Source organism: Jaculus jaculus, chromosome 4 (genome assembly GCF_020740685.1).
Source record: "Jaculus jaculus isolate mJacJac1 chromosome 4, mJacJac1.mat.Y.cur, whole genome shotgun sequence".
In the NCBI taxonomy this organism is placed as follows: Eukaryota; Metazoa; Chordata; class Mammalia; order Rodentia; family Dipodidae; genus Jaculus; species Jaculus jaculus.
The window spans coordinates 124,449,444-124,474,342 of NC_059105.1; the positions used below are offsets into that span (position 1 = coordinate 124,449,444).

The 24,899-nt window shown below is 37.8% G+C and overlaps 1 protein-coding gene across 5 annotated transcripts in view; it reads right to left on the reverse strand.

Annotated features, from left to right (window-relative positions):
• The window catches only part of Rtn4 (reticulon 4), a 71,699-nt gene that overhangs the window by 1,296 nt on the left and 45,504 nt on the right, over positions 1–24,899 (reverse strand). For 3 of the 5 annotated variants that reach the window (XM_045147220.1, XM_045147222.1, XM_045147223.1), the window contains 4 exons: positions 10,475–10,682; positions 9,642–9,780; positions 539–608; positions 86–132 (listed from right to left, as the gene is read on the reverse strand). In XM_045147220.1, coding sequence (XP_045003155.1) covers positions 86–132; positions 539–608; positions 9,642–9,780; positions 10,475–10,682 — 464 coding nt within the window. Of the gene's footprint in view, positions 1–85; positions 133–538; positions 609–6,077; positions 6,443–9,641; positions 9,781–10,474; positions 10,683–24,560; positions 24,741–24,899 lie in introns of those variants that run through there. The other 2 variants (XM_045147224.1, XM_045147221.1) reach the window with 2 other exon arrangements.

Genomic DNA, 24,899 nt, shown 5'->3' on the forward strand with positions numbered 1-24,899 from the left:
CTGTATCTCAAGATTTTGCTCTGGTACATTTGTAAATCCTATAAGAACAGTGAGGTCTGTATTTTGCAATCATTGAAGAAAGTACCTGATGCCGTTCATAGATAACAGGAACACTGAAGAGTGAAATCAGAGCTGAAAAGGAAACGTAACCTTTTAAAAATACTGGCAAGATCTAGGGTATAAACAGTAAGCTAGCTAACAGTAATCCAGGTAAATAAGGTTGTCCTAATGAGTAAGTGTACCAGGATCTACAGCTGTAGGAATCAGGCCTGGCTTCAAATCACAGCCTATATAAGACAGGCACCCTCATCAAGGCAGGCCCCCAAGTTTCTAGTTCATTACTGTTAGTGGGAGTAGTTTTCAGGAACTAAAGAAGCATTTCAACAAACTGAGTATCACTGTCAGGTGATTAAAGAGCTTACAGCCCATGATTCCTGTTTTTCTCACAAGATGAGAATATTCTCTTCTAAAACATCTCTGAAGTACCTTACAATCTTTTCTTTGGCAATTTTTCATTCCCATGATTTTATAGACTTACCCAAAATCAGTAGTGTCAGACCATTGAACAAGGCACCAACGTAAGTAAACACCCACATCAACACTGCAAACTGTAAGCAAACAACAGCCTATGATAAGCAAAGGTGTACCCACCTGAATGTCAGTCTAAGACAAAGTACTTTGAAAAGTGGAGTCATATAAATATTTCATTCAGTTTGTAACCAGACTTAATTCACAATCCTAAGTAAGCCAATCATTAGATTTGATTCATTTTTCTATGTACAAAGAAAATTACAAAGTAATTGTACAAAGTAATTGATCTATTTTCTCTAAGACCAGAAAACATGGCAGAAGTATACCTTATAATTCTAATATCACTGAGCTTTTTAAGAGACGACTGAAAAGGCATCATGAGAATTAGCATTTAAACTCATTTTCAAGTCTCAGGAATCGATAAGCAATAATAATAATGTAGCAGAGTATCAAGGAACTAAAAATATCACCATTAGCACCACCCAGTGATACATGTTTGAGCCACAGCTTTCCCTGGAAAGGAGGACATCTTATATTTTTATACCTATTAATATACCTGATTTTTTACCTGCCTTTACTTATACAAATATACTTTTTGTTGCATACTACAAGTATCAACTCATAACTCTTAACCTTGTAGGAGAAACTATTAGCATTACCACAACATATACAGACACACAGAGGTTTAATAACTTGTTGTCAGATTACAGGTTTCACTGTTTCCTCCAGGAACTAGAGATTCCAATGATCTAAATCTAGCTGGAGAGGTGGCTTTGTTGTTGGCCTGCAAAGCCAAAGGACCTAGGTTCAATTCCCTAGGACCCATGTAAACCACATGCACAAGGTGGTGCATGCATCTGGAGTTCGTTTGCAACAGCTGGTGGCCCTGGCATGTCCATTCTCTCTATCTGCCTTTCTCACTCTCTTTCAAATAAATAAAAATTAAAAATATTTTTTTAAAAAAACATTAAATGAGACAGTCATTTTGATGAGTTTATTCATGAACAGTTAAGATGAGATTACACTGCTTTCTCCCAGTTCTAAAATTTTAAGTCCTATAATCCACCAACTCAATGACACACTCAAAACAATTCAAGGGCTGGAGAGATGGCTTAGTGGTTAAGCACTTGCCTATGAAGCCTAAGGACCCTGGTTTGAGGCTCGATTCCCCAGGACCCATGTAAGCCAGACACACAAGGGGCACATGCATCTGGAATTTGTTTGCTAGAGGCTCTGGTATGCCCATTCTCTTTCCCTCCCTCTCTCTGTGCCTCTTGCTCTCTCTGTCACTCTCAAATAAATAAAATAAATAAAAAACAATTCAAGACATATCAGTTTGAATTTTACTCAAAATTCATCAACAATTACTTTTGTTAGTCACTAAGAAAGGCAAGCACCTTCAGAGGTAGACTCCTAGAATAATGCATATTCAGCTTAAACTTTATAGTGCAAGCTGAACATGTCCAGAGGTATTCCTGTCCATCACTTTACAATTTTCAACACATGATCCAAGACCTAAAAATAAACATGTACTCCTTTATTGAGCATGCTTCCTTTGTTAGAAGAGGGCACTGCTTTGGAAGCAACACTTGGCTTTCCTCTGCAGGTAATAAATCTTTAAGTCTTGGACATGCTTATTTTGACTTTGCACTTACAAAGAGGCAAACCCACTGGTCTGTTAAACCTTGCTTCCTAAATCAAAGTGTGTCTGACACATTATATGACTTAGCAGGTGACCAGTAGACCTCTCAGATGCCGCCATCTACAGTGACCACTTAGACATATAACACAGGATCAATGAGAAGGAAGCACCTCCATTAGCTAAAGCAAGAACCAACAAACTCTCTGCACAACCAGATAGCAGACATTTTAGGTTTTATGGGCTCCATATTGTCTCTGTCAGATACTGTTTTTTTTTTTTTTTTTCCTTTTGTTTTTCGAGGCAGGGTCTCACTCTGGCTCAGGCTGACCTAGAATTCACTATGTAGTCTCAGGGTGGCCTCGAACTCACGGCGATCCTCCTACCTCTGCCTCCTGAGTGCTGGGATTAAAGGCATGCACCACCACGCCCAGCTGTTTGTTTGTTTTTTATTGTTGTTGTTTTGTTTTTGAAACCTTTAAAATGCAAGCTACCATTCTTAAATCCCAGCCTGTACAAAACAAATTGTGGGCTAACAAGGTAATAATTTCCTACTGTTAGGCACATCTTTTTCCATGTGTTCATTCAGCAAAATATGACTGAATGTCTACGAGCTGAGTGTTGAAATTAAAGTATTCAAATTCCAGTAAGCACACTTACTACATACTAGGAAGACCCTTTAGATTTCGATAGCAACCATCAATTCTACAAACAGCAATATTCTAGTCTCCCCTCAAATGAGTTTAATATAAGTGAGAAAATATCATTCTTAATTGCTGCCAATTTAAAATAAAAATTTTTAAATACACTCCCATTCTTAGCTACTGTGGTAAAACCTCTGGTAGAAAGGTATAAATGATGACTATATATACTTTTATATTTTAGAGTCTATTATAGCAGAAACTAAACATAACTTCTACACTTGAGCAGGTTTATAATAGAGCAGAGCCACAGAGCTATTTTCATCCATCACAGTATATGAACTTAAACGGAAAAGAGTCCATACTATATAAGAAGCTATTTTAGCAATAGATACCCTTGTGACAGAATATAGATAATAGCATACACAGCTATAAATTAAGTTCTAATTTGATCATTACAATCAATTGACAAGCACAAGGAGAGCTGTACAAGAAGACTCCAGAGTCCTGAGCACTCATAAAAGCTAGAGAGGCTTAGACTCAAAAAGTCCCTGCGGCCAGAAAAGTAGCAAATGCATAAGAAAGGCTGAATGAGGACTGAGACCATCAACACAAGAACATTCTCCTTCATGAGACTGGGCCCATCAACATTCATTCTTCTTCACTCTCCACTTCCAAGCCACATACTATAACTATGCAAAGTATTCCAGGCCAAATGCTACCACATTTTTCCATTCTAAGAAGGAAATCAGAAATTTATATTTTTATGTGCTATCACTGCAGTTTTAAATGTAGAATATGCATTTGGAGAAAATATAAAACTCTGTGGACTCAAAGCAAAAATTTTGAGTTAGAGGTATAGAAAACACATCATCAAAAGAGAAAGACACAGTGAGAATTAGCACTGTGGCCTCTGCCCAATTACTGGGACTATTCTATAACAAAAGGAGTAACTATTTAAAAAAATACTGGACTAGAGAGATGGCTTAGTGTTTAAGGCACTTGCCTGCAAAGCCTGACTCTCCAGATCCCACATTAGCCAGATGCACAAGGGTGAGGCAAGTACAAGGTCGTACAGGCCCACTAGGTGGCACAAGCGCCTGGAGTTCTATTTCGGTGGCTAAGGTCCTGGTCCCTCTCTTTGACTCTTTCTCTAAATTAAAAATAAAAATAAAAAAAAAAAACTTGGGTTGGAGAGATGGCTTAGTGGTTAAGCGCTTGCCTGTGAAGCCTAAGGACCCTGGTTTGAGGCTCTATTCCCCAGGACCCACGTTAGCCAGATGCACAAGGGGGTGCATGCATCTGGAGGCCCTGGCGCGCCCATTCTCTCTCCCTCTCTCAGTCTCTTCATCTGTCTGTTACTCTCAAATAAGTAAATAAAAATAACAAAAAAATACTATGACACAGTTGCTGGTGTTTAAAAAAATGAAATGGTCAGCTAAAAATTTCATAACCTTAAACTTAAGTACTGTAATTAGTATTGTTATTATTTTTGTTTTGTTTTGTTTTCCCGAGGTAGGGTCTCACTCCAGCTGAGGCTGATCTGGAATTCACTAGTCTCAGGGTGGCCTTGAACTCGTGGCGATTCTCCTACCTCTCCCTCTCCAGTGCTGGGATTAAAGGCGTGCACCATTAAGCCTGGCTTCTATAATTATTTTCAGAAGAAACAACTAATACAAACCAGAGGCCAGTCAGCTCAGTTTATCTGCTCAGAGAAAGCATCAATGCATCAGAGGAAGCATCAATGGTGAGATTCTCCAAATGTACATGCTACCACAATGAGGCAGAGTTCAATAAGCACTCAATGCATTTGAGACCCCCCCCCAAATCTATGTTATTCTTCTACAAATGTTTTTAAATGTTATAACCAAATATATATATATATGTAATATAATATATATTTTAGTTTCAATTTCTGGGCTGGAGAGGTGGCTTAGCGGAAGGCACTAGCCTGTGAAGTCTAAGGGCCAAGATCCGATTCCCTAGTATCCACAAGGTGGCACATGTGTCTGGAGTTCATTTGCAGTGGCTAGGGGCCCCGGTGTGCTTATTCTCTCTCTCTCTGCCTCTCTCTAATACATAAAATATTTTAAAACTTTCAACTAGTGAAAAATTTCAATTTCAAACAGAAGTGATCACTTTGACCTGGAATCTAGAAATGTACATTACATATATATGCAAGCACCAAAGAGATCTTGCTTTTATGAAGACAGTGAGTTAAATGCTTTCAAAGTTTTGTTGAAATTCTATTATTTGTCAGGGGTGGGATACTGGAGAGATACCTCAATATGTAAAGTGCTTGCCTTGCAAGCATGAGAATCTTGAGTATCCCTGTATGGTGGTGCATGCACCTCTAATGCCAGTGGCTTCCTGGGGTTTGCTGGCTGGGCCAAAGTGGCAAGCTCTGGGCAAATGAGAGACCCTGTGTCCATTTTAAAATAAAAGCAGAGAGTGAGACTGAGGATGACACCAAGGTGACCCCTCACTTTCACATGCTGCATGCTATTCATGTGCACACATACCTTCCCACACAGGTGCATACAAGCACACACAAAAGCTATTATTTTGTCTAAGCTACAGACTTGACATAACATCTATTTTCAAAATAACAAATTCCACTGCATTTCTTGAAATTAAAATGGCTTCCATTTCCCTAGTTATGAATCACAGAAATCAAAGTAATTCCAATTAAAAACTGTAATTTTCCTTAACTCCAGTGTCAAACAAGATTAAAAATTCATCAAGGAACTCAAGAGACTCGGGCTGTGTAGTAGCTATATTTTCCCAGATCTAAAATCTAAAACAAGGACAAGGATCATATTTTTTGCTTACTTTAGGATTGTTACTGCGGCTGAAAGGCAAAAATTAAGTGTCCACTCTCAGAAATAAAATAGCTTGCTTCTGAAAATGCTTTTCATGTAAACAAAAACTGTGAAGGATAAACGTAAAGCAACAGAACTCTCCCCAGAAAGGTAATACTGACAATCTCTCTCTTAAGACAGGCTCTCACGAAGCACTTGGCACTACCTACCTAGTTCAGGCTGGCCTCAAACTTGTGATCGTCATCTTGTCTCAGCCTCCTATGTGCCAGGATTATAGCTGGTACACAGCAATCATTATTTTAATAAAGACTCAAGAGTAGTAATTTTTCTTTTAAGCAAAATCTTGTTTTTAATTAAGAGGGATTTTAAGCAAGAATTCTTTATTTACAAAGTTCCCTTAATTAATTACAGAACAATTAAACAGATGAAATCTGTGCTACTCACATACAATAATTCATGGAAAGCAGGTTCTCATGTAGCAGAGCAACAAGGTCCATCACAGAAGACCCTTCACCACACTTTATCAGTGTGTGTGAACTACCAAGGGTCACCTTAGCATGGGAAGAAAGACATTTTCCGCTGCACTCTTGTGCCGTAGCAGATTCTGGGAGCTGACAAGCTTCTTGATGCTGCCACAGGTAAGCGGGTGCTGTTCATAGGGAGCCCTAAACAAACTGCCACCTGGGAAAGTCACGAGGCAGCTTTTCTGGATCTTTGGTTTTCTTCTCTTATTTTCATCCCAGAGGTAATTCTCCTTAAACATTAAGGCAACAAACTCTGGTTCCCATACAATGCTTTCTTCCTCAATACTAAGAAAAAAAAAAGCTTTAAAAATAAAAGGAATTTCATAAAAATAAAATGCTCCGAAAAGAAAATTACTGTCACTTTAGCAAAGTGTATTTACCAACTTGAATATCTGCTAGCTTCTACATAAATTATATATACACACACACAAACACACACACACACACACACATATATTTTTTTTGAGGTAGGGTCTCACTCTAGCCTAGGCTGACCTGGAATTCACTATGTAGTCTCAGGGTGGCCTTGAACTCACTGTAATCCTCCTACCTCTGCCTCCCAAGTGCTGGGATTAAAGGTGTGCACCACCATGCCTGGCTTAAATAATATTTTAAGACAATTAAAAAAAAAACATTTTGAAGAGCAGGAAGAATTTTTTTTAAGTTCACAAAATTATTCATAAATGAAAATATGCATTCAAAGTTTTCTCATGTTCTATTTCCCCATTATGCAAAATGTTACATAAATATAATCAGCCTTTTCACCACATTTTCTCACTCGTTGGCCCTAACAACATTCATACCTACATAATTGTCTCCACATAGGGCTGTGTTGTAGATAGACAATAACTTTCTCTGAAAAAGCAAACTTTCTTTTAGGCAAGTAGACACTTCACACTCAAACTGCAAAAGCTAAAACATAACCAATCATTCCTTCATCAGTTTATTTTACGTGTTTAAGTAGACTCTTCAAGATGACTCATCTCAGGGGAAAAACATTAAATTACAGACATTTACCTGGGTGTGGTGGCGCACACCTTTAATCCTAGTACTTGGGAAGCAGAGGCAGGAGGATTGCCATGAGTTCAAGGCCACCTGAGACTACATAGTGAATTCCAGGTCAGCTTGGGCTAGAGTGAGACCCTACCTCTAAAAAACAAAAAGAAAAATTACAGACATACAGCTATTGCCTTCCCTATGCTGATGTACCAACATGGAATGTGACTTCTGACTCACATCTATTGTCACCTGTATTAAGTCTATAAAGATGGCAGTCATCTATATAACGCTTCAGGATGGCTTGGTTTAAAGTCACTTCTTCATTTTGACTACTAAATTCAGAGATGCCCTTTTGCTATTTAAACATTTATATTACTGATTCCCCTCAATCAGTTCCCACCAACAATGCTCCTATTACAAATTGTACTAGCACTCTGTATTCTTAACGGTTTTCTATTTACACCACATGAAGCTTTCTTTATATAGCAAATATGACTAGGTACTGCATTTAATTCCAAATTATTTTTATAAAATATTTTATTTACTCATTTATTTGAGAGAGATACAGAGACAGGCGGGGGGTGGGGGGGAAGAATGGGCATGCCAGGGCCTCCAGCCACTGCAAACGGACTCGACACATATGCGCCACCCTGTGCATCTGGCTTACATAGGTACTGGGGAATTGAACCTGGGTCCTTAGGCTTCACAAGCAAATGCCTTAACTGCTAAGCCATCTCTCCAGCCACTCCAAAGTATTTTTTTTTTTTTTTTTTTTTTGTTTTTCGAGGTAGAGTCTCACTCTGGTTTAGGCAAAGTATTTTTAATGAGCTCTCTCTTGAAATTAATTAATGAAACAAGCTAGATAATATAATCATGATATTTTTCTTTATAAATTGACCCATCATTAAACATAATTAGAGAATGTCACTATGTGATAAAAGTAAGCCTTAGGTATAATTATTACTTAGAGTCTAAACTATGAGAAGCACAAACTGAAAATAATCTGCCATCTACTGACTTTCTAAAAGCTAACATATTTGTTTCAAAATAGCACGTCAGGACTTGAGAGATGACTCAGCAGGTAAGAGCACTTACTGTACAGACATGAGGGCTGAGTTCAATCTCCAGCACTCATGTAAAAAGCTGAGAGTGGCCATACATGGCTGTAACCTCAGAAAGTAAGGTGAAAAAAATAATAACAATAATGGTGGCCATGCAATACCCTGATGTCCTCCCCCAGCCTCTGCACACATACACACGAGGCACACACATCTGCACACACATTAACACACACATACCAAAACAAAAAAACAGAAAGCACTTAGGTCAGCCCATGGTGGCACACACCTGTAATCTTAACACTAGGGAGGCCGAAGCAGGGAAATCTTGAGTTTGAGACCAACAACGACCTAGCAAGATCCTATCTCTAAATAAACAAATATTCTAAAAAGCATCTTTTAAGGACTTAAACCTATTCTAACCATTCAGGAATCATTTTGCTGAGCCTAAAATTATTAGTATTATATTCATGGTTTGCATGATAAACTGCAAGCTAGAGCATTATTTCTCTTGGACAAAAAAAATATATTAATCACCCCTACCCCCCATTTCTGCTCAGAGTGTCTTAAGCACAGTCATCAGCAACAGCACCCCATGCAGTGGCAAGTTCCACATGGAGGAAAACACGATGATGGTGTTAGCGCTTGGAGCTTATTTCCAGTCATGCAGGACTTTGGGAGAGTATATCTTCAAGTTGTTATCCAACACATGCTGGAAACTAAATCTCCATAGTTACCATCAAGTTTTAGTTCAGAAAATAAAATATTTTCCACAATAAACACTCTCAGAAAGGTCCAAGATACATGTATGCACAAATCACATAAAAACTAGAACAAATGTCAGACCCTAAAACAAGGTAGAGCAGGATAAATCACACCTGGAACTAAATACATCAGGTAAGATACTCATAAATCAGCTGGGCCTGGTGGCTCATGCCTGTGATCCCAGAACTCAGGATTGCCATGAGTTTGAAGCCAGCCTGGTCTACATAGTGATTTCAGGTCAATCTAAAATTTACCTTTAATTTTTATAATGCCCAACAGTGTGAATTTATAATTTCTTTCTTTCTCTTTTTCTTTTTTGGTTTATCAAGGTAGGATTTCACTCTAGCCCAGGCAGAACTGGAATTCACTATGTAGTCTCAGGGTGGCCTTCAACTCATGGTGATTCTCCAACCTCTGCCTCCCAAGTGCTTGGATTAAAGGCGTGCATCACCATGCCACCTAATTTGTTTTCTTTTAAAAGCAAAGAGCACTTTCTTCCATCCTAAATATGTGGTTGGATACTGAATTTTTAAATCTAAACTTACATTAATGTGATTTCATTGGATCTTTATAATTTAGTTGAATATGAAAACACAAAATCTTATATTCCTAATCTGATACTAAATTGTGTGCATGTCAGATGAAAAGCAAAATAAACTTACCTTCAGAGAATCAACTAAATCATCAACTAAGAAGAGGCGCCTGAGTTCTTTCACAGTGCAGTTCACATGCCCAAGAGCAGAATTACTGTATTTCTGAATCCATTCCTCTGAGATAGCAACTTCAGATTCCAAATATGCCCTGAGAAAACAAAGCATATCCTGTCATAGAATGATCTGTCCCCAAACACGAATCAACCATTATATATCTGTAAAAGAAGAAATTAATATTGTATTACAGAAGCCTATTACCATATTTAGCACTGAAGTCTATGAGTCTCTATTAGAACTACTTAAGTTTTTTTATTACAGAATCAAAATTGGTATACAAAGCCAATAACTGACACAAAAACAAACTGAAATTAAGCTCCCTTGAAAATAATAATAAAAAAAAACATAATGCCCTGGGCAATGGGAGGAAATATAGAGCAGGCATGATAAGAACAGATAGCAGTATGAAGGGTAAATATTACTAGGGAGAGGGGGAAAAAAAGCTAAGAACAGCATACCATATCAGACAGGCTCAAGGAGCACACACAGTAGTAAGCAGGGGAGAACAAAACAAAACAAAACAAAACCCTCGTCAAGCTAAAGACAAAGCACTAAAGTAGAACCAGATGACCAATATCCAGTAACAAATACCCTAAGAAGTACACAGTTTTTAAGTTAATGTTTCCAATCATAAGCACAGGATTTCAATATAGCTTTTAAACAAAGCATGTAATTATCTTTAAACAATAAAGGAAACACATGCATGTAATTCTACAAACAGCACAATGAAGTCTTAATTCTGTCTCCACTGTTGCCAATGTGTGTTTATTTTCCGGACATCTCACCTGAATGGGTGGCCCTCGTCAGACTTCTGAATCGCTTGGATCACCCCCTTATACACCCTAAAGCTGACAGTCACAGAGAGCAGAGCCAAGGCAATGTAGGCCGCCACACTCACGATGCTGAATACTGTCAACGAAAGCAGCAGGAACAAGCTGGCACCAAACACCACTCCTGTCTTCCTAATGTCTCTCCAGTAGAGGAGGTCAACAACTGAAAGTTGAAAGAGAAATCTGAAATTAGTTTATGATTTTATCCATTTGGGCCTGGCACATTTACATTTGCTCTACCTCCAGATATAAACCTAAATATTAAATAAGTAACTTTATAAGCTACATTTCAAACATACTTTAAATTCCCTATCAGTATACCTACATCTGTTTACACTTTTTACCACAACTTGACTTTCAGCTTAGTCTCCTTTCTGCTCAGCAAATGATTCTTGTCATACATCTCTATTAACCATCTCAGGCCTGGCAGACTCTAGTCTAAAACTTCAAATCACTGTGAGGTATTTCTTCTTCATGAAATGGATACTATTCAAATTACAGCAAAGATATTATTACAGACTGTGATGAGATACTTCAGTAAGACAGTAAATGCAGAAAATAAAAAAGAATCTTGAAAAGTTGACGTTTATTTAAAAACCACACATCTGAGATTTACAGCTTTAAGAGCTCTCTTGAGAGCTTTAAAATGGTAACTTAGCTTGTCATTAACAGAAGTTACCAACAGTAAAAGACAGATAGGAAACAGTATTAAGACACCTGAAAAACCACTTTCCAAGAGTAGAAAAATATGTCAAAAAAACCCCTTAGGGGTCAAATGAAAAAGAAAGCCTACATATTACACTGTTATATAACATTTATTAATAGTGCAGTGTCAAACAAAGCCTAACTTAGCAAGTCAGCTCTTGACCAATAGTAACAGGGCCACTGTGAGGATCAAGTCACCACAGGCCCATGGCCTTTAGATCAGGTTATGCTCAACCCAAGGAGAACTCTGCACTGTGCCAAAGGGTTCTTTGATTGACAAACTTGACATAATACATGTCTCTATAGATTGTGAAGAAAAAAAACCCATTTTATAGTAAAATTACTAAGAATCTACTCAAGTACTGTGAATACTTGTTCAAGATAAAGGAGGAGAATTTTAAAAAGTCACATTTTTGGGAGCTACTTTGGTTTTGATCCCCAGGTCTCCTAAGTATCCATTAGTCAGGGTTATTTCTGTAGGGAAAACTATGTGTATGAGCTATAAAATACTAGTTGTTATTCCAATATATATTAAGAGGAATTAAGGGTTTTGCAAGTATGGATTGAGGGATTTTAAGTAGGGCTGGGTATACCATATAGCTCAGAGAAAAAGTATATGCCTAGTTTATGTTAGGCGGTGGGTTCAATCCCCAACCAACCAACACACACACATACACACACACACCCTACAAAAGGTATCTAGCAAAGAATAGGACCTTAGCAAACCTGTATTTCATTCTAAGTATGGCTTGGTTTGATAATTTTAGCATTCTATATATTATTTATAGTTTTAAACTGACTTTAAGACTTTTATAACTTGACCCTGCCTAAAACATCTCAGTTTTGATATATGTGATTAGTTCCTATTATTATATACCAGTACAGCTGAGGACTGGACCAGAACTTCAAACAGCATGTTTTTAAAATTACATTATGGCTGGGTATGGTGGTGCATGCCTATAATCCCAGCAGTTAAGAGGTTGAGGTAGGATTGCCGTGGGTTCAAAGCCAGACTGGTCTACAGAGTGAGTTCCGAGTCAGCCTGGGTTACATGCAGCAAGATACTAACTCACAAGTTAAAAAACATTATGGAGGGCTGGAGAGATGGCTTAGTGGTTAAGCGCTTGCCTGTGAAGCCTAAGGACCCCGGTTAGAGGCTCGGTTCCCCAGGTCCCACGTTAGCCAGATGCACAAGGGGGCGCACGCGTCTGGAGTTTGTTTGCAGAGGCTGGAAGCCCTGGCGCGCCCATTCTCTCTCTCCCTCTATCTGTCTTTCTCTCTGTGTCTGTCACTCTCAAATAAATAAATAAAATTATAAAAAAACATTATGGATAATATCACAGTCAATAAAAGTAATGCTAATAGTTTTCTGCCATCCAGCAAACACTTACTTACTTACTGAAAGTCAACTTGAGCTGGGCATGGCACTCAAGAAGCTGAGGCATGACTGCCATATTTGAGGCCAGACTAGCCTGAGTACCAGGCCAGCCAGGTATATAAAGCTAGATCCTGTCTCAAAACAAGCCTAAGGACCCCGGTTTGAGGCTCGATTCCCCAGGACCCATGTTAGCCAGATGCACAAGGGGGCACATGCATCTGGAATTCATCTACAGTGGCTAGAAGCCTTGGCGTGCCCATTTTCTCTCTCTCTCTCTCTCTGCCTCTTTCTCTGTTGCTCTCAAATAAATAAATAAAAATAAACCAAAAGAAAAATTTAAAAAAATAAAAAGAAAGGGCTGGAAAGATGGCTTAGCTGTTAAGTAACCCAGGCTGACTCAGAACTCACTCTGTAGCCCAGTCTGGCTTTGAACCCACGGCAATCCTACCTCAACCTTTCAACTGCTGGGATTATAGGCATGCACCACCATGCCCAGCCATAATGTAATTTTAAAAACATGCTGTTTGAAGTTCTGGTCCAGTCCTCAGCTGTACTGGTATATAATAATAGGAACTAATTGCATATATCAAAACTGACAGATGTTTTAGGCAGGGTTAAGGTGTTTGCCTACAAAGCCAAAGGATCCTGGTTCGACTCTCCAGCAGGACCCACGTGAGCCAAATGCACAAGGGGGTGCATGCATCTGGAGTTCGTCTGCAGTGCCTGGAGGCCCTGGCATGCCCATTCTCATTCTCTCTTTCTCTCTCCCCTCTTTCTCTCTCTCAAATAAATAAATAAAAATTTAAAATATATTAAAGAAAATAAAAAGAAAGTTAATCTAACAGAATGAGTTAGAAAACCAAACAATGGAGACTTTTCTTTCAGGACCTACTCAACTTGAAACCCTGGTGCATCCATTTGTTCTCTCTCTCTCCTTCTCTCAAATAAATAAATAAATAAATATTTTAAGAAAGAGAATGAATAGGAGCTAGGAAATCTAAAGGGATGACACTGATTTCTTTACCAGTAGCTCTGTCATTTTTCCCTAGGAATGTAGAGGATGACATGATGATGCAGACAGCCCTTGGCAAGATAATTCCCAAGAGGCTCTTCTGTGTCCCATTATAGTGGTTTATATAAGCCAAAAGGAGGGCTAAAGAAATGGATTAGCGGTTAAGGCACTTGCCTGCAAAGCCAAAGGACCTAGATTCAATTCCCCAGGACATATGTAAGCCAGATGCACAAGGTGGCACATACATTTGGAGTTCATTTGCAATAGCTGGAGGCCCTGGCACGCCCATTCTCTCTATCTGCCTCTCTCTCTTAAATAAATAAATAAGTTTTTTAAAAGGCTCTGGAGCTAGATGACCTAGACTCCAGCAGCTATTTAACCTCAGGGAAGTACTACAAATCCTCTTCTATACTTGAGCTACTTCACCACTAACATGTGTATAACAGTAAGAATGATTTGGGGCTGGAGAGATGGCTTACTGATTAAGCACTTGCCTGTGAAGCCTAAGGACCCCAGTTTGAGGCTCGATTCCCCAGGACCCACGTTAGCCAGATTCACAAGGGGGTGTATGCGTCTGGAGTTCATTTTCAGTGGCTGGAAGCCCTGGCACGCCCATTCTCTCTATCTGCCTTTCTCTCTCTCTGTGTCTCTCTCAAATAAATAAAAAAATAAAAAAGAATGATTTCACTGAGATGTGATTATGAAGACAATGAATTGAGATTGTCCTTAATAATATGAGTAATGTAAATACTTAGCATGTAATAAGTTCTTAAGACCAGGACTGTTATTTGTTGTTGTTCCAAATGTTCCACATTCCAAATGGCACCATAGTGATATCACCATAAAATTATTATACTTCAACCTTATGATTATTAACAACTACTACAATGTTATATTGTATAATTGTTTTATAAGCCACACAGAAAAAAAGGATTTTAAAACGCATCTAAGCTTTCATTAGAGGGTATGTAAAAGTTGCCAGCTGAAAACAATCAGCAAGTAAAGTAAATCTCAAATCTATTTTTTTAAATCCAGTTTTTAAATATTTTATTTATTTGAGAGGAGAGAGGAAGATTGAGGAAGATAAGAGAATGGGTGAGCCAGGGCCTCTAGCCATTGCAAACGAACTCCAGACACATGCACCACCTTGTACATTTGGCTTACATGGGTAGTGGGAAATCAAGCCTGCGTCTTTAACCACTAAGCCATCTCCAACCCCAAATCTATTTGTATATGGGAAAAAATGCTTTTTATTTTTTTTAAAACAAAAAGTCTGTTTCACCAAGCATGGTCGTGCATGCTTTTAATACCAACACTCAAGAGAGAGGTAGGAAGATCACTGAGAGTTCAAGGCCAGCCTGAAACTACAGAGTTCCTACCTTAAAAAAAAAAAAAAAAGCCTATTTCTCAAAGGGTTCAAAAGCATTTATTAATCTTCAAAATCACTACTGGCAAGAAGCTAAAATAAATGCAGGCACATTCAATATTTGACCATTGTTAACATTCAATAGATATTAAATGAATGATACTAGCCTCACAAAGTATATACTTACTATACAACATACACTAATGTCTAACCTGAGAATATCTAGACATTTGATGACTAACTTAGATTTATATCTAAAAAGAAAAAGTCAGCACTGGGATTGAAGAGACCCACTTCCTAGTTAGTACTCGCTCTGTAACTGTGTAACTTGGTAAGACTCCAACCTCATTGGACTTCAGTTTTGTCTTCAATGAAGAACATGAGTCATCTCATTTCTCTTTGTCTTTAGAAACTAACATGTCTCATATTTAGTACAAAATTATGAGTCCTATATTCAAATCCCATCAGTAGATCCCAACCAATGAACTTTTATTATTGGTATTAATCTATGCCAAATATAACTTTAAAATATTCCCTTCTTTTTGTAGGTCTAAATTTTTGGGGGGAGGGGAAATTAATGTTTATTTTTAGTTATATCATGTCTTTCAACTGAGCTTTCTTTGAAACATTTTAATTCCTAAACAATTCTAATACTTTATGAAGACAATAAATACATAATCCTATCAATTTTCATGCATGTCACCCCTGGAAAATCCTTTAAACCTGATGGATGTTTTAGGAATGTTTCCAGTCTCCATATCTTCATTTCCCAAGTCAGCAGTTACTGGACATTTACACTATGCCAAACATTTCAAGCAGACTGTTTCCCTATTGATTTAATTATAAAAGACCAATGGAGACATGTTTTGAGACAAGTAGAACTTTGCTCCTGTATAACTGGACTCAAATCCCATAAATAGTAAGTGGTAGAACATGAATATGAACATAGGCTTCCTCTTGTTAAAACTCATATTCTGTGTAGGGTATCAAATTGAAGACTTGGTGCATTCAAATTGTTCAAAGGTTAATACTAACATACATAATGAGTAGGCAGAGTATAGGCAGATGTATAGGCAGATACCTATTATACGTGAAATGAATCACTCACAAAGGCCAAGAAGAAAGTCTAAGTTAAATAAGCAAGATGGGCCAATTATAAAGAATATTTTTTAAAAAATATTTTTATTTATTTATTTGACAGAGAAAGAGGAGGAGGAAGAGAAGGAGAGAGAGAGAGAGAATGGGCACACCAGGGCCTTCAGCCATTGCAAACGAACTCCAGATGCATGCACCCCCTTGTGCATCTGGCTAACGTGGGTCCTGAGGAATCGAACCAGGGTCCTTTGGCTTTGCAGGCAAATGCCTTAACCACTAAGCCATCCCTCCAGCCCATAAAGGATAATTTTTAATGTGAGTGTTCATCTACAGTAAGACACAAAAGGGCTCTCTACTCCACTGTGTCTTATAGGTACCTTCCCATGGTAGGAAAGTATAAAGATGTTGAATATGCCTTTAAGTCCTATGAATTTGATTAAATCAGTACTCATCTAATGGAAACACTATATGTAAAGAAAGTTATTGTGATCTACAGAGACCATGGCCTAAGATAAATCTAACTGTATGACAGTATAATAAACCTTACCCTTCTACACTTCCTCTCCTCCTATCAGGTAGTTCCTAGCAATAAGGTATTTTCAAGGAAATGGAAGATCTCTGGAAATCATGTAAGCAAGGCCATACACAGTACATGAAAATACTTAGACTCTCTCAAAGCAGATACATGGTAGCCATATTGGAATAAGCCCTAGGAAGGCTGTGGTGGAGCTGCTCATCACACCACTACGGAAGGACGAAAACTAGCGTCCACACAGGAGCCAGTGAACGCACTCTAGACAGGAAGCTTTACCAAAACACACTGAGAAAATACAAAAGGGATCACAATCTCATTTTGCAAGGAAGCTTAAGAGATTGTTAATGAAGCAGCATGGATGAAAAAACATCAGTTTCTAGCAAAGCAGGGTTGCTTATACTTACCAATAACATTTCTAGTTCCTAAGAGAGTCCTTCAATTGGTTTTATTTTTATTCTTTAAATTAGGGAGCTAGAGAGATGGCTCAGTGTGAAACCTGAGACTGTCTGAGTTCCTATATCCCAGCACTCATGTGAACAGCTAGACATGGCCATACATGTCTGTAACCCTAGCCCTGTGGAAAGCAGACTGGAGAACTGCTGAGGCTCACATACATAAAATGGTAAGTTTTGGAATAAACTCAAGAAAACACTGATGAGGGACTAAGTTCTCCTCTGGCCTCCACATAATATGGGGCTGTACAAACATGCATATATCACATACACACTACACATAATTGGGAAGGATGGGGCACAGAACTTTATGAAATCACATCTGAGAAACAAGTTTTATACTGTTGCTTCTAATGCGCTCTGAAAGATGTATGTTCAATCATGATGCCCAAACCAGGCAAAAACATCAGTAGAAAACTACAAATCAACATCCCTTATGAATACAGACACAGTAATCCTCAACAAAATACTAACAAACCAAATCCTGCAACACAAAGACAATTGTTATAGTTAATGTGATTCATCCCAAGAATGTAAGACTGATTTAACATCTACAAGATATACCATATGAAGACACATGATGTATGATCACAACAGATGCAGAAAAGCACCCTAAGGTCAAAAACCTTTTCATAGTAACATTTGACACACCCTAGAGCTGAGCACAATGCCTAAAGTCACACTTGGCAATAAATATTACTGTCTGTCTGATTAGACTGAATATGAACTTTATGCCAGCTTAAAGGCATACCCCAATTCTACCTGACTCACTTGAAAAGCCTATGATTTGTCCTTAGTATTTTATTTAAACTATTTTCAGATGGCTACTTTATAAAACAGCTTGCTTCCCCCTTATAAGACCCTGAAGGATTGAGGAATGTCTTTCATTATTATGTTCTTACTAATTAGGTCATTACTGTTTGATATACTATCTAGGTAGTGGCTAATTATTCTTAGGAATGCAAACATTTTAAAAAGATTTTAATATGTTCAATTTAAAATGAGGTTACCTCAGTAGCAGAGGCCAGTAAGTTAAAAAGGACATAGAAAGGGAAGAGAAAGGAAGGGAGGAGGGTACTTAATAGGCTGGTATTGTATATATGTAAGTAGAATGATTGAGATGGGGAGGGGATATGATGGAGAATGGAATTTCAAAGGGGAAAGTGGAGGGGGGGAGGGAGGGTATTACCATGGGATATTTTTTATAATCATGGAAAATGTTAATAAAAATTGAGAAAAAAAATTAAATGAGGTTACCTTAAAGTAAAAACTTAATAGGGTCACTGAAAAGCTAGTTTTGAATTCTTCTGAAGTATCTTTATTAGTTTTGTTTGAGTGAAGTTCAGTGAGCTATACATTGAAGAACCCAACATTAATACAACTGGCTTGTTAGAGGAAAACTTGGGGCTGGAGAGATGGCTTAGTGGTTAAGGAGCTTGCCTGCAAAGCCAAAGGACCCAGGTTCAATTCCCCAGTATCCATGTAAGCACACAAGGTGGTGCATGTGTCTAAAGTTTGCAATGGCTGGAGGCCCTCATGTGCCCATTCTCTCTTCTTTCTCCCTCTCTCTTTCTCAAATAAATAAATAAGATATTTAACAAACGAAAGGAAATCTTAACTTTCGTGGCCCTTCAAATCTCTTGCATTTTGTATAATGGTGATCATGCAAGGTAATCTTAGTGTGACCTTAGCGTTACTCCAATAAAATGTTCATGGAACATTCTTTAAAGATCTGGGATGAGGGCTGGGGAGATGGCTCAGCACCTAAAGGTACTTGCTGGTAAATCCTACTGGCCTAGGTTTGATTGCCCAGTACCCATGTAAAGCCAGATGCACCAAGCAGAGAATATTATGTCTGGAGTTCATATATAGCAGCAAGGGTCTCTGGAGCACCCATGTGCCCACGTTCTCTCTCTAATATATATTATATCCATATATAATATATATTATATATTAATATAAAAATATTATATATAAATATTTAAATCTGAGATGAACTTACCACTGCTTTCCCTGTCCTCCACTTGGAAATTCCAAGTTAAAACTACAACTAAATATAATCATGTAACTATATAACTGTATAAGCTATAATAAATGAGATCTAAAGAAATAGATAAAAGATAAGTCAAAGATATAAAAAGTTTAAATCATAACCTTGATAGAAGACAAAAGTAACTAAAACACAAAAATGTCATTTCTAGAAAAAAAATCTCTAGCAAAAAGATCAAACACAAATACCTAAGTCAATATTCACAATTTTCCTCTAAAATAATTAATCTTTTTAAAAAATTATTTATTTATTTATTTGAGAGTGACAGGCACAGAGAGAAGGACAGATAGAGGGAGAGAGAGAGAATGGGCGCGCCAGGGCTTCCAGCCTCTGCCAACGAACTCCAGACGTGTGCGCCCCCTTGTGCACCTGGCTAACGTGGGACCTGGGGAACCGAGCCTCGAACCGGGGTCCTTAGGCTTCACAGGCAAGTGTTTAACCACTAAGCCATCTCTCCAGCCCCAAAATAATTAATCTTATACTAAAGCTAGATCTTGAATACTATTCCAGGAGCATATGGGCTTTCTTTATAAACAAACCATTTTCAGCACTGAGTGTACTTTCATATGCATAATTCCTTTTCTACATACTAAAATTAAGACAGCTTGTGGTTTTAAAAATTACTTCTTAAATAAAGAAAAAAACATGTCCCAAAGCATTAAGATTTCTGTACAAGTTAGAGGTTTGAAATAAAGACAATGATTACCTTAAAAAATTACTTTTAGGGGCTGGAGAGATGGCTTAGCGGTTAAACTTGTGAAGCCTAAGGACCCCCGTTCGAGGCTTGATTCCCCAGGACCCACTTTAGCCAGATGCACAAGGGGGTACACATGTCTGGAGTTTGTTTGCAGAGGCTGGATGCCCTGGCACACCCATTCTCTCTAACTGCCTCTTTCTCTGTCTGTCACTCATATAAATAAATACAAATAGAGAAAAATAAATTTAAAAATACTTTTAGTTTTCTAGTAATCAATTGCCTTTGAGTAATAGAATAGTATTACATGAGTCCTTAATGCTATGAAGTTGCATAAGCAAGCAAGCAAGTCATCCTAAGTAAGAAAACACAACTCAAAATGTTGGAGAACTATTCAAAAAAGACAACCTAAGAGGCACTCCAGACATACTGTCTGACCTCAAACCATTAAGAAAAACCCCCCAGGGGCTGGAGAGATAGGACAGTGTTTAAAGGCACTTGCTAAACCGGGTGTAGTGGTGCACATCTTTAATCCCAGCACTTGGGAGGCAGAGGTAGGAGGATCGCCATGAGTTTGAGGCCACCTGGAGACTACATAGTTAATTCCAGGTCAGCCTGGACCAGAGTGAGACCCTACCTCGAAAAACCAAAAAATAAAAATAAAAATAAAGACACTTGCTTACAAAATCTAACAGCCCAGGGTTCAATTCCCCAGTACCCACTACGAATATCCAGGTTTGGGTTAAAAACAAAAATCAGGCTAGCTCCAATGTTCCCAGTACATATTTCTAGAAGATTCTAAATTACTGTTGTTCTATACGTAGAAAAATTTACTTTGGGAAAAATAAAACCCATAAACCTGGTTTTTATCATTGAACTAACAAAATAACTGTCACAGAAACCATTAAAGTCATCAGAAATGCTACCTTAGCCTTAGACATAACTCCATGCCACTTTCATTTGTTGCTCAAGATAATAATTTGTGCAATCTTTCAGACAGCAGTTTTGCAATATGCACCAAAAGCCTAAACACTGTGACCCATGCATGTGGAAAATCATAGATAATAACAAAGACTTTAATTCAAACATACTCAATTCATCATTGTTTGTACTTGAAAAACTTCAGGAATACCAGTTTAACCATTAGTATACTGAAATGATAGAAATTATTTAAAAGCAAAAAGATCTAGAGTGGTAGGAAGAAAAGATTACAGAACAAAATGTACCATATAATTCAACACATACACTCTGTTAAAAATAGACCCCCAAACCACTCACTGGATGAAGTGTTAAGTCTGTTCTACATTTCCTACAATACACATATACAGTGCTATTCTACTAACCAAAAATCTGTAAGAAATAGTTAATGAATGCCTAAACATTATTGGGGTTCAGCTAAGTTCAGAATTAAAAGTGAGGACCTTTTAAATCAAACTCTCGAAACTGGTTAGTGGCATTTTAAGCACGAGAATGGACCTTGATTCCTGCTCAGCCATTTCAAGCTTTCAAGGAAATTGAAAATGGCTTCCAAGGAAGACTAAGGAAGCACCCCAATTCCCGAGGAGTGACCAAACTCAATTTAGTGCTACAGAAACTTCTCTCACAGGTCATCTGTCCACAGCATCTTAACTTCCCATCCCAAAAACCACTGGTAGCAGTACCAGGATCTAGTCATTTCTGTCTTCCTGTCTTCTCTCCAGCATTTGCCACCCAATCCTTTAAAATTCTCTAATACCAGTGAAAATGGTATCTGTTTCTTCTACTGTTCTGAGTACAACTTATGATCTTTCCTGGTGCTGCACACCAACAACACTTAGGTTTTAAGCTTTCCCTTTTATTCAGTTCTTCCCATGCAAACTTCCTCACAAAGTTCATCTAACTTTGTATTTATTTTCCAATTCTTTTATTTTTAAATTTGATTTATTTGCATGTGTGTGTATAAGCACAGGGTCTCTTGCCACTGCCAATGAACTCCAGACACATGTGCCATTTTGCATTTGGCTTTATGTGGGTGCTGGAGGATCAAACCCAGGCCAGCAGGCTTTGCAAGTAAGCACCTTTAACCACTGAGCCATCCCCTCCCCAATTTCCCAATTCTTTGTTACTATATCATTATTATATTTATTGTAACTTCTTGGTGCTTCAGAGATGTTCTAATACCACTTTAAATTCAAACTGTCTGAAACCCAATTTGGCATTTTCTCTACTTACTTTGTGGTCTGTCATTAATGCTGCCAGTGTTCTTCTCTGACTGAAACATCATACTGTCCTTTTGAGTTCCTCCCTCACTCTGCTTTGCAAATCTATGACAGATGTCAAGCATTTCTTCACTGAGTTTCTTCAATCTGTTATTTCTTTCTCCTTCCTACTCCAGGACAACTTCAGTCCTGTCTTTTAAAATCTGGGTCGTCTTTTGAACTTAACTGTCATTTATTCCTCCCTTCTTTTAAGAATCTGAAAGACCATTTTCTTTAAATAAAATTCACAAACCCAATGTCATCTACAATCTGGTCCAGAGTATCTGGTCATAAAAACCAGAGAACTTCAGAACTGTAATGCTAGAAGCCATGGAATAAGGAAATGTAACTTTTCAGAGGTGCATTTCTTATCTGACCAAAATCAAAATATACCAGAACCAAGGTTTAAAATCCTAGATTAATGTTTTCCAGATACGCTCAATTATTATACCAGATTGCCAGGCCCTGTGGGATCTGTTTTGATGCATCAAAATCACAGGAGTATATATGCTTAAGCAGCACTGGGCCATTCTGCTCCACTAGAAGTTGGAGAAAACCTGACCTACATCTTCCAACCTTCTGTTATAATCTTTGGTCATACCAATCTCTTCTTCCAAGTCCTGTCCTACATAGTTGTGTCCTATCCACAAAGTCCTAGTCATTGTCTTGAATATTCTTTTAGTAGTTCTATCATGCTCCCACTACCCAGGCCCTCAAGCCTACCTATCTTCTGTCTTAATCCAAGTTGTACTAATAATCTCAATAATCAAATACTTTATAGGTTTTACTTGTCATATGTACTGCACCAACGAATGAAAAAAATGTAAGAATATACCAGAATACAAATGGTTAAAACTGGCCTTGGCCTAACAGATCAAATGTCCAAACAAAAAACCAATCACCAAAATAAACAGTAACTTCCCCACTACAACTTTTTTTTTCTTTTTTCGAGGTGGGGTCTCACTCTAGCCCAGGCTGACCTGGAATTCACTACAGAGTCTCAGGCAATCTCACGGCGATCCTCCTACCTCTGCCTCCCAAGTGCTGGGATTAAAGGTGTATGCCACCACACCCAGCTCCCACTACAACTTTTAAAATAATTAAGGCTCCAATAAAATATGGACTCTAGTGTATCTTAATTTCTTCTGTCTTAAATACCCATAACTTACTTTAACATAAGATTTTTATTAAGTACTTTATAATTTAGAACATGATTACAGACTTAAAAGTTGCAAAAGAAGCCCTATTACGGCTTCCCACCTAGTTAAAGAATCACCAAATTGTATTATTGTAAGTATTATTTTTACTGCACACAAATTGTGGTGTATCAATTCACATTCCACTTGGAACACTACCTAGCTAAGACAAAAATCCTTCTTTGCATTAAGTTCTCATATGAAAAGGGTAAAAACCCAAAGATGTAACTGCTTTCTTTTTGCTCTCTTGGTTGAATATAAGATTCTTTCAATGTCTCAATAAATGAACTCAATCTTGAGTTCACCTTTCCCCCACATTTCTTCACTGAACCATTTTGTAAAGGACACTGTGAAGTTACTGTAATTAGCTTTAGATAATGCTTTTAACATTATCCATCCAATTCTGTTCTAGAAGGAAAGAACATTTTAAAAGAATTACAAAACCTGAATGTAGCCAAGAGTGGCAGAGAGAGGAGAGAAACTTGCTTGAGTGGAATGTTTACTTGGGTTACTTACAAATAGTTCTAATAATTTTTTAAGACAACTTATTCTAAGTGGTCAGAGACAAAGCCTACTACCATTTTATTCCCTGTCTTTTAGTGGCATGCAACGATCTATATAACAAAATACTGTTAAAATATTCATTATAGTCAACAATTCACCAGAGCAGGCTTAAATTCTTACACAATGATCCACTGAGATTTGAAAGGATCTGGGCTTTCAAGGGGGAGGAAAGGGAATCACGATCACTGATTGGTTATTACAAGGACAAAGGTTAGTGATTATTAATATAGGCATACATTTGAAACTGTGCATGTACGAACTTCAAGCTATATGAAAATTAAAAGGCAGTTAGACAATTATTTTAAGGGTTCAAGTTAGATCTCTAAAGAAGAAAAAAGGCTTATTGCAAATGCAATTACTTTGGTACCTACAAACCTTTGGATAGAATGTCAACTGTACCAAGTAAGCTTTTTTAAAATAGTAACAGAAAACATCATCATAGTTGCATACATTTAGCATACCAAACTGACATAAAAATCTGATAGACCTACACCATTTACAATATGCAAAATTAGGAAAATAAATCCTAACCAACAGTACTGAAAAAGCTAAAACAAGCACCAGTGAAACAGAGTAGTGTGACATTTTCTAGTACACAACCAACTGTGAAAACACAAGACAGCTGTTTAATCTTTGAGCCTTACAGCTTTCAGAGGCTTTATCTCCAATCGCAAATATAGCTAGACTACAAAGCTTGTTCAACAAAATACATGACTAGCATATAAAGACTGAGCAAAAGACTAAAAAATAGGTATACCCTTGTCCTTCCAATTTTTCTTCTGACCGTCCATTTCTTGTCACGATCTGCCCTCCACCTCCAAGTATCAATTATGCATACCAACAGAAAAACTGTAATGGCACAAATCTACTCCCTGAGACATGAAATACCCGTTTCCTCAGCCCAAGTCTGCAGTCTCCTCTGCTGCACAATTGCAGCAGGGCTGAAGTCACCTGACGTATTCTGGGTGTGGAGCAGTCTGACGCAGTACAATCTGTAACTAGGCTACTAAATACTCAGACATTAATGCCTTCCCTTCTATCTCTTTATTGTTCTAGCTGCTCGCTAGAGCAAGCAACCAACGGTGCATTTGCAGGG